Source organism: Pelobates fuscus, chromosome 6, assembly GCF_036172605.1.
Source record: "Pelobates fuscus isolate aPelFus1 chromosome 6, aPelFus1.pri, whole genome shotgun sequence".
Classification (NCBI taxonomy): Eukaryota; Metazoa; Chordata; class Amphibia; order Anura; family Pelobatidae; genus Pelobates; species Pelobates fuscus.
Genome location: NC_086322.1, coordinates 189,934,286 through 189,949,009, shown reverse-complemented (window position 1 = coordinate 189,949,009; position 14,724 = coordinate 189,934,286). Strand labels below are relative to the sequence as shown.

The window sequence follows — 14,724 nt, the reverse complement described above, 5'->3', positions numbered from 1 at the left end:
AGATGCAGGTAATTACCCAGAGCACCTGACTTGCAATGACTTCTCATTGAGCTGCATTGGGCAGCCATATAAAGTTTGGACTGGGGAAGAAGGGGAGGGCTTGCAAAGACTTCAGACAAGAGAGCTGCAGCTATTGCACCCAACAGACATTCAGACAGGTGTGCTTATATTGTAAAACAAGCATTTATACTTTGGACACTATAGCTAAAAGACTGTTATAGACTCCTGAGACATCCTCAATCAAAATGTATAAATGTAAGAATTGTAAGAAATGTAAGAGTTGAATTAATGTAGATATGTAACAAAGCTCCTATTTGAAGCAGAGTTTGTCAATTGTGGAATCGCTAACAACTAATTTTCACATATATTGGAGGCAATACAGCAACTAAAGTACCTAAAGGGATATCCGAAGCAGCATCGGAAGTTATAAACCACGTTACTGTTTTCTTGCACCCGGTAGTTTATACCTGCAGCAATTTCAACATTGCTCTATTTACAAGCCTGCCCTTTCTGTGCCTCCCGTAACAGGTGGAAGTTCTACCTTCATTGCTGATACAAACAGTAGTGTACTAGGGTTATTCACCTATGTGTGGATTGCTGGGTATTCGGAGTGAATTTAACATTTTAATCCAAAATAGCAGAATTAATAATATAGCTGCATTGTAGATTTTTTAGAATTTAGCCATTTTCACCTAAAATTTTACTTTACCAACAATTCACACTTTAGCAAATAACTCTGATTCTGCGCGCACAATATACAAATCTACATCTCCCCTAACACGAGCTACAGTCATAATGGTGTATAACAGCTCTACTTCCCCCCAAAAATGTAAATTCTGATGCTATTATCAGCTCAAGCATTAATCCCATTAAAGACACTCACCACCCATGAGCATTAGGTACTCTGACGGCGGGACGTCACGGAAGGAGGAGACAGAGACAGAGTGTAACCCTTCATACACATGTGGGTGAACACCTAATAAGTTAGAGATAAGGGCGTACTATAGTGTTCCTTCAATCTTATGTGATTAGTTGAATTTCTACCACATGCTTAACAGCATATCCAATGGGATAATAAGGGTTGCTTTCAGTCCGGGGTAGCTTGTAATGGTATTTGTTTCAAGTATACACAACTTCTGTTTTGAGTAAATCTTGTGAAAGTGAGATAGGAGTCAACGAGGACAGACTTCATATTGTATTTACTGAAGAAATCTTGATAGTGTTTCCATCCTAGTGATTTAGCTTTTTAATTTTTATTCAGCTATGGCAGAACTAGAACTAGAAATCTAATTCGGCATAATGATAACAGGAACCATTTTATATCTTAAAAATAAAATAATCTAATTGCAATAAATCTGGTCTAACCTTCCAACTTGGGGTGAAACTCTTACTATGGAGTTTTAGACCATGAATACTCACTATATACGTACAATCTCCCTAGCTCATGCTAACTGATAACCCCTTCAGTGCTAAAACTGTCTTCTAATCAGAATAATATGATCATTGTTGTAATTACTAATTAAATTAGTCTGATTTGTGGACAATCTTCACAACACTGGTCTTGTTTTTTATATAGCCATGTACCCAGACTTGAACATGCTCATGATTATGGTGAGAAGAGCCCAATATGACTAAAACTATTTTTTTTTCTCTCATCTCTGAGTCCCTTCTCTTCAGTTTTACACTGGATGGGCCTATATTCCTAAATTCAGAGTAGAGTTTGAGGAGTCAATAACTTTTATTATTATTATTATTATTATTATTATTATTAAAACAACTTCAATGATATTACATACAATGAATGTTTAATGTATAGAGATTTGCTTGACTAGGTATGGAAGATGACATCTTATAAATGAGCTCTATTTGGTGCCTCGTGAAGTCAGGCTTTTTCGATTGCATTGTTCATAACAGTTAATGTTTGAGGCTACAGCACTCGAATTTATACACTGATATTCTCCTTAAGCTGTTCAGGTATAGGCGGCTTGTTCACATACACCCACTCCTTATGATTTCCTAACAGGAAGTAATCAGGAGCAGAAAGGTTTGGTGAATGAGGCATCCATTTGATATGGCTATTCCTTGAAATCATCTGCTCGCCAAACAGTTGTCTCACGAGGTCCATTGTGGCCCTGACTGTTTCGGCAGTAGCCCCATCCTGTTGAAACCACATTTCATGATGATTTTCCTCTTTGTATAAAAAAAATGGACCTGCTATTTTGAAAATAAAGTTCCACTATTTTTACTAGTTGTTCCCTCATGAAATTGCCAAGACTCAGCTATAATATGTACCTGCAACAAGAAAATTTAACTACTAACAAATTATTTACCTGTCAAATTCAACTCTGAATTTTGGCCCACCCTGTATAAGAAGAATTAAATAAATGCAACTAGATATTTTGGCAAACTGTTTTCAAAATGAAATTTGAGTGTACCCAACCGACGCAGTATTCACTGTCAATTAAAGGGGGCCTGAAGGAAAAAATATTTTTGTATGATCTTTTTGGCACAATAGGATATTCAAGGCTGTATTTGTTACTATGGGTGTTAACACTGCATTGATCCTAGGTGAGATTTAAGAGCACTTTAGAATTAAGACAGAGATGTTTTGCATTTGCAAAATAAATCAATTCATGCTTGGTGTTTGAACCTTTTTTAGGCTTTAATGCAGAAGAAGAGACATTGTGGCTGCACTTGAAGGACATGGTCTTTTTTTTATTTTTTTATTTTTAAACCTATATCACTATGCAACCTCTTAGAACAAAAGCAGGGCAAGTGGTACATCTGACACAAAACCTTTTACATAACTAATGTGAACGCAACAAAAATAGTATTTCATACAAAAGACATTTTTATTTTAGGTTCAGTTTTACTGAGAATATCAGATCAGCATTAAACCTTTCTTAAGTCATTTAAACTGCTGTACATTATTTAAGTGTCAAATGGAATTCATTCAAGATATTTTGTTCCCTACTGAAATTTACTGCCTAATATTGGCACCTCTGTTCTAACACGTTTTTAGATTACACAAAAATGAATAAGATAATGAATTATTTGACACCATTTTCTATCACAGGACTAAAATGAAAGGAAAGCTATACAAGGTAATCAGTCAGCCTCTGAAGACAGCAGTTTGTCCCAGGGATTTTACTAGAATGAAAGATTAAGCAACAAAATTTTTGACAGCTGCCAACTATGCATGTGTCCGCAGTGATGTATATTAATTCATTCTAAAATAAAACAAGTTTTAAGCAAGATCATAGTAGATGTCTGCTATTTATATACATCTTCATGTATATATTTTTTTTCTTATTAAAGCTTGAAGATCACACACAAATCATCTAAATTCTAGTTCACAGCCAGATTAAAGGTGTAATAAACTAAAATCCTTTTCATGTTCTACTGAAGCTTTCTGTAATGCTGGGTTGTGCTGAAAGCATTTCCTGATAGAAGCCAAACACGTTTGCAATAAAAGATGCTTATAAAAGAACCAATGGCTTTTTCTGGCTGGTTATAGACAAAACAAAATGAGAGAATTACATCTGGTCTACAGGTCTTCATGTTTGCTCAACTTGAAGGCCTGTATGTTAGATGTTGCCTTCAATTAACCTAAAACCCAAAAAGTTATGAATCTTCAATACTATTGTAATTTTAAGTCGTAAATAACTTAATGGATGCTGACATATATGCTTTTTCAACTATATATTCTTTAAAAGGATGTGTTTAGGAATAATAAATAAAGGGATTCTATAGAATGGAATTGTCAATGGTGCTCTCAAATTTGTTTTCGAAAGTTGTAAAGAGACCAATGTGGTAAGCATGCTTACATAGCTGTTCGTACATGCCCAAATGGAGCAAACCAAAAAAAGCATCAGCAATGGAAGTTGCAGAATAATTTTATAAACTTTCTGAAATATGTATCATACTGCAATTGAAAACAAATCTTCCATTGTCCCTCTGAGATTTGGTTCTGGATCTGCTCTTGCTCATTACACATGATTCGTATCAATGTTGGCAAAACCTGTAAACTGAATCGTCTGTACAGTAGCAATATTTTGTTTTCATCTCTAAAATAAAACATGGTAAAAAATGCAATCTGTTGTCCCTATGACCTCGAACAACCTCTATCTACATGTCATTTCCTTCAGTTCTCTCTTTAATTCTCTCTTTTTCATTCTTCTATCACATTACCTCCTATGTTAGTCTATCCCCAGGTCAATTGTGCTGCCATTACCTCCACCTCACTGGCTCCATGCCTTGGTGTTCTTTTTTTAAAGAAAACAATCTCTGCCACGTAACTGCCTAACATAGCTAACAAGGTTGAACTGAAACCACTATTTTGCACCACAATCAAGTCATGAAAATAGTCCACATACAGTTAGGACTTAAGTGGCAATATTCCTAGGTCGTTCCTTTAATGGTTACTTGCAGGCATGAAATAGATAGAAGCTGGTTTAAATATATCTCAACACACATTGTTTACTCAGGCTCAACCATGCTTTGTCTATCTTCCATTTGATAAATCTAAAGAAATCCACACATTATTTCAATTCCATGAATGGCTCTAATTTCTCCATGATTTCTTTAATTTCCTTATCTAGCCTCTCAAGTGTGACATTTCTTTGTTGGACTATAATTTTAAAAAATTCCAGTGAGCAAAACTCTAATGCCGTGTTCCAAATATTTATAAGCCTCATGTCATCTCTATCGAGAAGGACCCTAACAAAACCGTAATCCCCGTGGGGCATTGCTTCTCTTAGTAGGATTTTTTCCAGTGTTTTCAACATGTCCTCCAAATTATTATTATTATTATTAATTGATGTTGGTATTTGTGTTGGACGTTCTTCCTCAAATAAGCTCTCCAGGTTCTCAAAACATCTTCTGAAGCTGAGATGCTCCATATCTATCTGCCAATCAGATATATGGGGAATATATGTAACTCCTATATGGAGGTACACATATAAATCAAAGAAAATAATAAATATCGATCTGAAGCACTTTCCCTTAAAAATGTATAGAATAATATATTATATTTTTGAATCTTTATATAACCCGTGCTGCTATCCTATGATTTTTCCCGTATACAAAACTCAAAAACACAATATTTTAAAACAGTGCGTTAGCGCAAAACTGGGAAAAATACTCAAATTAAATAGAGTGTGCAAGGAGAACTTGGTGTGTGCTTTGGATAGAAGTTAAGTTCTTTCTTTGTACAACATTATGGGGCACTCTAAAAAATGAAAAACATGATTTAAACCAAACAAATTAGAAGCTAGGCTCATCATGCTTAAGACTTGGATAACCATGGATGCCACAACACTAGGTTCCTTCTTCCTATTACATGGCCACCAATTTGACCTACAATCAACCTTTGATTATATTCATGCACATTTGTCTCTAGATTTGAAAGGACAATCAGATGTCTCAAGAGACATAGTGTGTTGTTTGTCTCATTGTCTCAAAAGTGTGATTTTTCACTTGCGTAACACTAGATTGTATTTTCAGGATTTGATGTGATTACTGCAAGTATTGCTGTTTGGTTTTAAAGAGTGGGAGGATTTTGCTCACATCATTTAATATGTAACACACCTTGTTTTGTATCACAATCACATAGAGGACTGAAACAATGACACATTTTATGGTGTATATTTGCACAATAAAAATTAAAGATTTATTTACAAAGTCCTGTGAGTGCACTTTCCATGAGAGAGATATATATATATATATCTCATGGAAGGAGATATATACACAGTGGCGCAACTACAGGGGTCGCAGAGGAAGTGACTGCCCCGGCCATTCCTCCCAGCAATCATAGAGAGCCATGAGGGAGTCATAGTGGGAACTCTGACTCCCAGCAGCCTGAGCCACCACTGAACCCCAGGAAAAATCACCCTCCTGCACCTAAAATGTAGGAAACAGGAGGGTGACTTAAACATTTTACATGTGTGTGAGTGTTAGTGTATGTATGTCTCTGTATCTGTGTGTGTCTGTGTGTATCTGTGTCTGTATGTATGTGTCTCTGTGTGTATGTGTGTGTGTGTGTGTAGGTATGTGTGTTTCTGTATGTATGTGTGTGTCTACATGTCTACATGTCAATGTGTGTGTCTGCATGTGTGTCTGTTTGTCTGCATGTGTGGGGGGGTGGGGACATGTGGGGGGCAGGGATGTTTGGGGTCGGGGGTAGACGTATGGGGTGTGGGCCCCCAGGGCAACTTTCGCCCTGAGGCCCTGTGGTTTCTAGTTACGCCTCTGTGTGTATGTATATGTGTGTGTGTGTATATATATATATATATATATATATATATATCTTGAAAAAGACCCTCTAGGGGTCGAAACGTTGATCAATATTTTTTGCACTTATGTGATACCACAATAAAAGAAAATATTGTTAAGAAGTCCTCTGAGTGCTCCCACTACTCCTTGTTATATATATATATATATATATATTGAAGGGGTGGATTGAAGAAACTGGTCTTGGGGTAGCAAGGTGGTTAAATCCAGCCCTGGTTGAGTGGGCTATACAAGAAATTCTAAAACTATGGAAAAACACAGGAATAACACAATATCTCTAACCCAATCCTTTCAAAGCCACTTTACGAGTTGGGCACCTCACAGCTAAACACATAGGTTTAATTCCAATCCCCTCGCCTTTCTTTAATCCACAATCTAGACTTCCCTACAAGCCTGGATCCCAAATCTTTTTTTAGACCAGTTGATTCAGACAGCACCTCAGGTGAGACATGCATGTGAGCAAACTCTTATGCAAATAATATTTCCTGGTGCTCCACCAGGTGAGAGGCTTTATTGATAGCATTCTAAAGTAAGTTTACCTCCTAAGATACATAAGGTTAGAAACGTTTGTGCACAGACCGTGATCCAAGGGATCTCTGACTTGTGTCATGGTATAACAGCAATAACATTTACAATACAATTTCTCAATCCCATGATTCTTTGGCAAGTGGAAATGTCACTGAATATAGATATAGCTCCCAACCAGTGAATCAGAATATACAATAAACTGCTCACTTGCAAAAAAAAGACAGAGAACCGACGTATACAATTCCTACAATCAGGCACACAACTCGTTCACTAATAAACGAGATGGTGCCTCTTGGTGATGTAAACTGCCCCTGGTTCTTTTCTCCAACCCCTTATTAATCCACATTGGAAGAAAATACACACTATAATAAACTAAATTCTGTCACCCCAACCCCCTCTTCCACCTTTCCAACCAGCCATATTTCTATTACATATTCCTCAAGATAATAGAAATAGAGAGACACACACATACAGAGACATACAGACATTTCCACTTGCTATAAGAATTCTGAATGTGTCATTTCTTATTGCTTTACTGGAAAAGAGTTCACCTTTGTCTATGCACACATGGTACATCAAAATTCAGGAACTTATAGTTATTTAGTTCCCTAGGAACGTTTCCTGAGTTCAGTGCAATTTGGTCCTTATTCCGGTCTCATATGTCCCAACATTGTGATTTATATAATATCTTGAACCGTTATAAGCGAACATAGAGGGATTTGAACCTTTTTATTTTAGATTTATTTATTTACACATTAATTTGCTTGCTAATCCTAATTCTGGTGCACAATAGCGAAAACATATCTATTTTAATTTAAGCACAGAGGGTTTGTTAATAATTGGTCATTATTATTTTTCTCAATTTTACAATCTACTAGCAAAAATCATATGTGTAAAAATATTCTTTTTGTTATTATTTCTATAACTACATTTGTGTTCCGTATAAACCATCTTTCTGTCCAATGGTTCATATTTTGTTTAAATTCTTTATTTTTGTTGTGATTGGAGTTAACATAGGTATCTCAATGTTTATTACATAATTGTACCGTCTGTGTTTATACCCAGTGTATCTCTGTCTCATATAAACAATTGTTAAATTGCTGTGTTGTCATCAGCTTAAGAAAATAAAACACTTGTGGTGTTGCGCATTCAGTTGCAAAGCATATCATAACAGTGCAGGTTTCACCATCATTGGAACCTTACAGGAATAAGCTGATCACATTTTCTGGCTTCTAAAACATGACATGATCCCAGGGCTCAGTTTGGCTTCATTTTTTGGCTCTCTTCCCTTAGTGTAGTTATTTTATGAAGGCTATATTATCCATTATGCATTATATGGAAACTGGTTTTGACAGTTCCTATTACAACACTATAGCAGTTAAATGCTAGAATGTAATTCACACAGCAATAAAATGTGCCAGGGCTAAATGCTAAAGGATAAATACCCATTTACAATTCTCCTTAGGAATTTCATACAGCTTTGAATGTATTAATAAATATGTGAATGATAATGGACTTTTAAGAGTAATAAAAAACTGAAAAAGAAAAAAATATGCAAATGAAAAAATAGTAATAGTGGTGTATACTTACTGATCTATGTCATATTCACCCGGGCCAGGTCCTTCTCTGTATTGAAATTCAATTCGTTTTCCGGAATATTTTCCAAAATGTACACCCTTGTATTTCAAAGTTGCATATGCTTCTTGCTAAGAACAAATACAAAATATAAGATATTTTTTGTGCATTGTGAAACTTTAGTTGAAATACAAAATTCACCCCCAGCATAACTCCATTAAAAAAAAAACAGAAAGTAAGAATGAACATAAGGCTGAGATATCAATAAAACAAGCAGAACAGCTAATTGTCTGGTGCGTTTTTCTTTTTATGGTAATGTAGTAAGTTCCTTGGCAATAAATCACTATGGAGATTTATCACTGAGGCCACTGTGATATAATCACATACGTTACAATGAGTTTTATCACTGTGGAGCTCTGTGATACACTAATACATGTCACACATTGTGAGCTTTATTGCCGTGGAGCTCTGTGATCAGGTCATATATCAACCTGTCAACCATATATCAACCTGTACTGACTGCTGTGGAGCCTTGTGATATTCACATTTGTATTTCATATTACCGTGGAGCTCCTCCAAATGCATGTAAACCCTGAATATTAGTGAGTGTTATTGCTTTTGTTGCTATAAAGATTTGTGACATACATGGCAGATAACTTTGTTTCTTAGGTCTTTGTAAAAAAAATAAAAAATATTGAAAACGGAGTTTAATGTTCCTGTTCAAGACTATTGGTTAAGTAGTGATTTTTATTTTCCTGCCCAACGCTGCCCAGCTCTGCCTTCAAATTGCAATCCCCACCTATTTTGAGGTATTTTACAACAGCCTGCCCCTATCACAACCAGTCTCACCCGGATATTTGGAGATATTTAAAAATGGCACACCAAGGAACCTTTGAAAGTTTTAAACCATAATGTGTTTTTTTTAATCACCTAAATTGAGTAGAAACTCTGTATTAATATTCTTCACTGGATTCATCTTGTGATACTGGGAGGTGCATCATTCCATACCTGAATTGCAAGATAATGATGATGGTATTATGTTGAAGTAGAATTATTCAAATTAAACTTCTAGGAGGCCCCAATTACACAGAATCCATGTAAAATGACTGGCTTCTTACATTGGCTTCACTCGGATGCTTACACACCATTTTCTGCAAGTTCCAATGTGAATAAAATACTTGATCCAACAATACTGTTTAATTAATGTCTCAAATAGGACTTTCAGCACAATGGAAGTATAAAACAGAAGATGCTGGCTGAGTGATTTACAAGCTAGTATCTGCTGCTTCTTTATAGCATGTGGGAAAAACAGGTGCTGCTAAGCATTGGACGATGATTACATAGGTAAGGTAAATGTTTTATAATTAAAAGTGAAAATCAGTCAAATATACCTAAACTAGAAAAATATTCAGTTATCGGAGACAGCCTGTGTCCAGATGCACACATTTTTCATTTTCAGTTCCTATGCTTTTTTGTTTTTTTTTATGTAAATTTTTGTTACCGTAAAACAACATTTTGATATTTTTCACACTTTACTTCTTTAGTGTATTTGCATGTTATATATTCACAAATGGTTCTCAGACATAGTAGTAAAATGGGACTTCTCACTCTTCAATCTATACTTCTAAACAATATTCCAAGACTGCTATGAAAGCATTTGACGTATTAGTGTATACATTAAAATAATTAGTTTTACAGTATTATACACAGTAGGTGTAACACAGTAGTCACAGGAAGGCTGGCAAAGGGGTAACCAACCCCTGGGACCATGAGCATGGGAGGGCTTGTAGGCAATGGTGTTGTAGGCTGCAGTATCAATCCATTCTTCTGAAAATTTGAATAGCAAGAGATGGGTTGAGATGTCTACAGAAGCTGTGTGGGTTTGCACATTGGCTGGTGACTTGTGCTGTCAATGTTCTTGAGGCCTGGACTGGTTGTTTGGGATATTTCCTGGTGGGCTGTAATATATGATGGTGACCAGGTTACCAGACTGCAATAAGTATGAAGTCCCTGGAGATGTTTGTTGGTGATTTTAGGATGAGATGAGGAATTGATCATGACATCCATAACACGAGGCATTTGCCATTAGTGACAATGGAGTCAGTGAGAAATAGACAGGGTTTAAAGAGAATTTAAAACCACAAGAGATAAACTAAAATTCGTAGCTGACATGATCCAATTCAGGCTACTTTGACCTTAAATTTGAAATTAACTTTGAATTCACCTGCGAGTCTACATTTCATACGCAGATGTCTGAGAACAATTCGTCATACTGTGCAGGTCACACTGATAGAGGTTGAAAAGACATATGATGTCACACATTACTCCATCAGCCTCCATCTGCCAAATCTGTACATATTGCATATTTTATGTGAGTAGAACCAGACACTTGAATTTTTTTATGAGCAAAAAAAAAAAGGCCATAAGATCTGGGGGTGTTTACTCTACGCGGCGAGGACCAGCATGGGTTGATAGGTGAGTTTCATTGTAATGTTTTACAATTTAGCTATCTACACATGAGTTAAATAGAGCGAGCTGGTTGTAAATGAGGATTTTATTGTTATCATTATAACATCAAGAGTTTATATTTGGTTCATGATCATCCATTTTCAGACAAATAAAAAATACATTATACATTATTATTTCTACATCTTTTATTTAAATTCTTTGGTAATTCATTTCAGGTCCGATCTCTTTTCATGAAATGTATTTAAACTGATGACTGTATAGAACATTTACAGACATAGATTATTTTTCAGGATTGTATAGTTTTCAGCATTATTTACCAGCACAGTTTGGCCATCAATATAACTGCCCTTTTACAATAATAAACCTGCTTAGTCTTTTCTTTAACTTTTAAAGAATACAACGATTTTACCTACATGTAGCTAATATTGATCCAAAGAGACTGTCAATGCACATTTATCGTAATTATGGGAACTTTCTAAAGTGGTCTGATAAGAGCCTATTCTTTCATAAGTGAACACATTAAAAAAATCTATGTCTTCATATGATGGCTGAAATCACTGCATTAAAATAATATGAATCGACTACTACTTAACTCACAAGCCTAAGCAATAAGCATTACTCAGGTAAGAAAAAAAAATCACATTTGTAATTGAATTAAATAGCCTTTTAAGAATACTGACGTGGACAGAGGAATAAATTGATGCTTTATTAATAAACCTTAAATCAGCGGCACTTCGTGCCAAGAAGTGTTGACAATATCCACTTCAAGGTCACTGTCAAGTTGGTAAGTCATTACCAAATAAAATATGGCTTAATTGAAGCAAACTCAGCAAGGAGCTGCATTATTTTAAGTGAATGTTGAAATATAACTCCAAGAAGAATTACTAATCGCCACTCCCGGTGACAACCAAATGGATGAAGAGGAGCTTTACAAGTTTTCTTCCCCTGACTTTTCACAATTAAATATGGAAATAGATTCAGTGAAGAATTAAAAGTCTTGGAGTGCGTTCATTTATGCGCTAATGGCCTACTTTCCAGTACGGCTGCACACAGGTAGCTCACAGTGTGTTTCTAAGAGAAGCTCATATGTCAGTGTCAAAGCATGCCGGCCTCAGAAATCCCATGTCTCGGCTAGACAAAAAAAAAAAAAAAAATGCAGAATGTTTTGTTCTTTAAATGAGAAACCAAAGTCATATTGTACATGATGTAGGGGAGATACCAGTTCAATGAAGGTGATTGTATTTGTGACATGTATTTATTTGAAGAACAAAAATGTCTCTTTTCTTCAACAAAGAAGAAGAAAACCGAAAGAACATGAAATTTATATCGTGAATGTTATTTTATTAAATGGTTCAAGCTATAAAGATGTAACCTCACTGCTATTCACAAGCCATTAACAGGTATCAATCAGACCTAAATATCAGTAACATATAATATGGCATATTTTATCTGTGTATATTTATGTATCATTTATTAGATTTATATTTTTAATTATTTGTTGTATTTTGACAGGAGAGAAATCTCTTCAGCAATATCATGATGCAACTGTTATAGCCGCTGATCAGGATCTTTAAAAGTATAAGTTTTTACTCTTTAATAATATGTCACTTGAATGTTGGTGCCATGTACATCTACAAATTATAAATAAATCAACATTGAAGACTACAAATACAGGGTGCGCTAAATAAAATAAAGGGAGATGAAAAAGTCTTTAGGTACAATGTGGACCTTGAGTGAGTGTTCTTAGGTTCTTTCTTTGGGATCTCAGTAGTCGAATATGGAATACAAAAGCAGAGACACCTCCAATTGTCCAGCAATATCCTACATGTGGGGAGTACTAAATACCACTGTATGCTGTTTTACCTAGAGCTGGGCTTAGCTCTTTAAATTGTAAGTTGGCACTTCTCCACGTCTGTGTTGTTCGTGATCCTTTCCGCATTACGGTTTTGCACTATTGGTCTCCCCTCTCTGCTTTTGTATTCCATATTCGACTACTGAGATCCCAAAGAAAGAACCTAAGAACACTCACTCAAGGTCCACATTGTACCTAAAGACTTTTTCATCTCCCTTTATTTTATTTAGCGCACCCTGTATTTGTTGTCTTTTGTTCTCTCCATTCTTTGAAGGGTTTGAGGGTTACCCTTCCTTTCAGGTGTGCAGCTCTATCCCCCCTTGTGATCAGTACTGTAGCGCTGTTCCCCTCCCTTTCTATTTACAACATTGAAGACTGCCTTTTCAATAGATTTATATAACTAAGCAAATGGATCATCCACAACGCACACATTTTTCATTTTTGGGATTGCCTTAACCCCTTAAGGACACATGACATGTGTGACATGTCATGATTCCCTTTTATTCCAGAAGTCTGGTCCTTAAGGGGTTAAACTAAGCTCTAAGCACGAAATTGCAAAAATGCCAAACCTGGAAACTATGATTCCTTTGAAAACAACTTTGCGTGCCCAAGTTTTTTAAATTCTTTGGAATTTACATCAGTGAATAAAATAAAACATGGGTAATTCACTAAAGTGAGAATTGTTAGGAATTGAAGGTGTTTAAAATTTAAAGCTAAAACAGGGAATTTGAAAAATGATGCCTATTGGCTATTCATTTTTACTTATGTTTAACTCCCTGTTCTAAGGCATTGGTTTTCTGAATCCTGATAAGGGGTACGGGTTTTACATGTTTCCATTGTTATAGGATGGGCAAGACAACTACTAGGTGCTGTTTATAATGTAACATTGCCCATTAATTGTTCCCAAAGACTGTGCCATACACATATAATATAATGTTATCATAAGATATAATAAGCAGCATAAGATAGCATAACTATAAACTGGAGTACTTTAAACATTTAACCATTAACCAATAATCATGAAAAACTTCAATGGTAATGAACAGTATTAAATTTGGCTTATTCATTCTTCATACAGACTATAAGTGGCCATTATCTACATAAATAATTAAATAGCAATCTATTTGTTATGTAATGGGGTGTTATGCAGTCCACCTTCCAGCAGATGGCAGCATAGTGAAGTTGTGCACTTGTTCTGTTGTGTTAGTGTCTCTTGTGTTATGTCATTACGTGTATGTGCTGAAGTAAAGAGAAGTCCTATTTCACTACTTGTCTAAGAGCCATTTTTGAATGCCTCTGATTGTGAGTTCACGTATCGTCCTGGCAAGGATATCACACATGCTGATGGATTAAGCCTTTGCCTTCTCCTGACTTCCTTGTTCCTCCCTATTTCTGAGGTCCTCATGTTGGAATCCATTGCAAACCCTCCGTTACATGCAAGTGACATTGCTTGTATGTCTGCCAAGGATCCTTTGCTGTCCCGTGTGCTCAATGTGGACAACAAGTTAAAATCATTTGTAGTGCACCAACATGAATTATTTACCTATAAAGGGTGCCTATTATGGGAAAACAGAGTGGTAATTCAAAATGTAGGACAAGCTTGAGTATTTCATGCTCTCCATGAGGGACATCCTGGAATAGTTTGCATGAAAGCTTTAGCCAGAAGTTATGTTTGCTGGCCTAAAATGGATGAAGTTATTGAAAAGTGGGTGAAGAACTGTGTATCATGTCAATCCAGTCGTCATGCTCCACCTAAAGCATCTGTACATCCTTGGGAAGTGACTAGGTCACCTTGGTCCCGTTTACATATAGATTTTGCTAGCCCTTTTCATGGACAGATGTTTTTATTAGTTGTTGACTCCTTTTTAAAATGGTTAGAAATCTGCTACCTCAGTCACAGTCATAAAGATTCTAAAGAAGCTGTTTGCTACACATGGGTTGCCAGATACAATTGTGTCTGATAATGGAACACAATTTACCTAATCAGAATTCAAAATTTTCATGGCAAG

General features: G+C 35.8%; 1 protein-coding gene across 1 annotated transcript in view; it reads right to left on the bottom strand.

Annotated features, from left to right (window-relative positions):
- The window catches only part of STPG2 (sperm tail PG-rich repeat containing 2), a 512,492-nt gene that overhangs the window by 456,867 nt on the left and 40,901 nt on the right, over positions 1–14,724 (bottom strand). Inside the window, exon 6 of the mRNA XM_063458613.1 lies at positions 8,410–8,525. Coding sequence (XP_063314683.1) covers positions 8,410–8,525 — 116 coding nt within the window. The remainder of the gene's footprint in view (positions 1–8,409; positions 8,526–14,724) is intronic.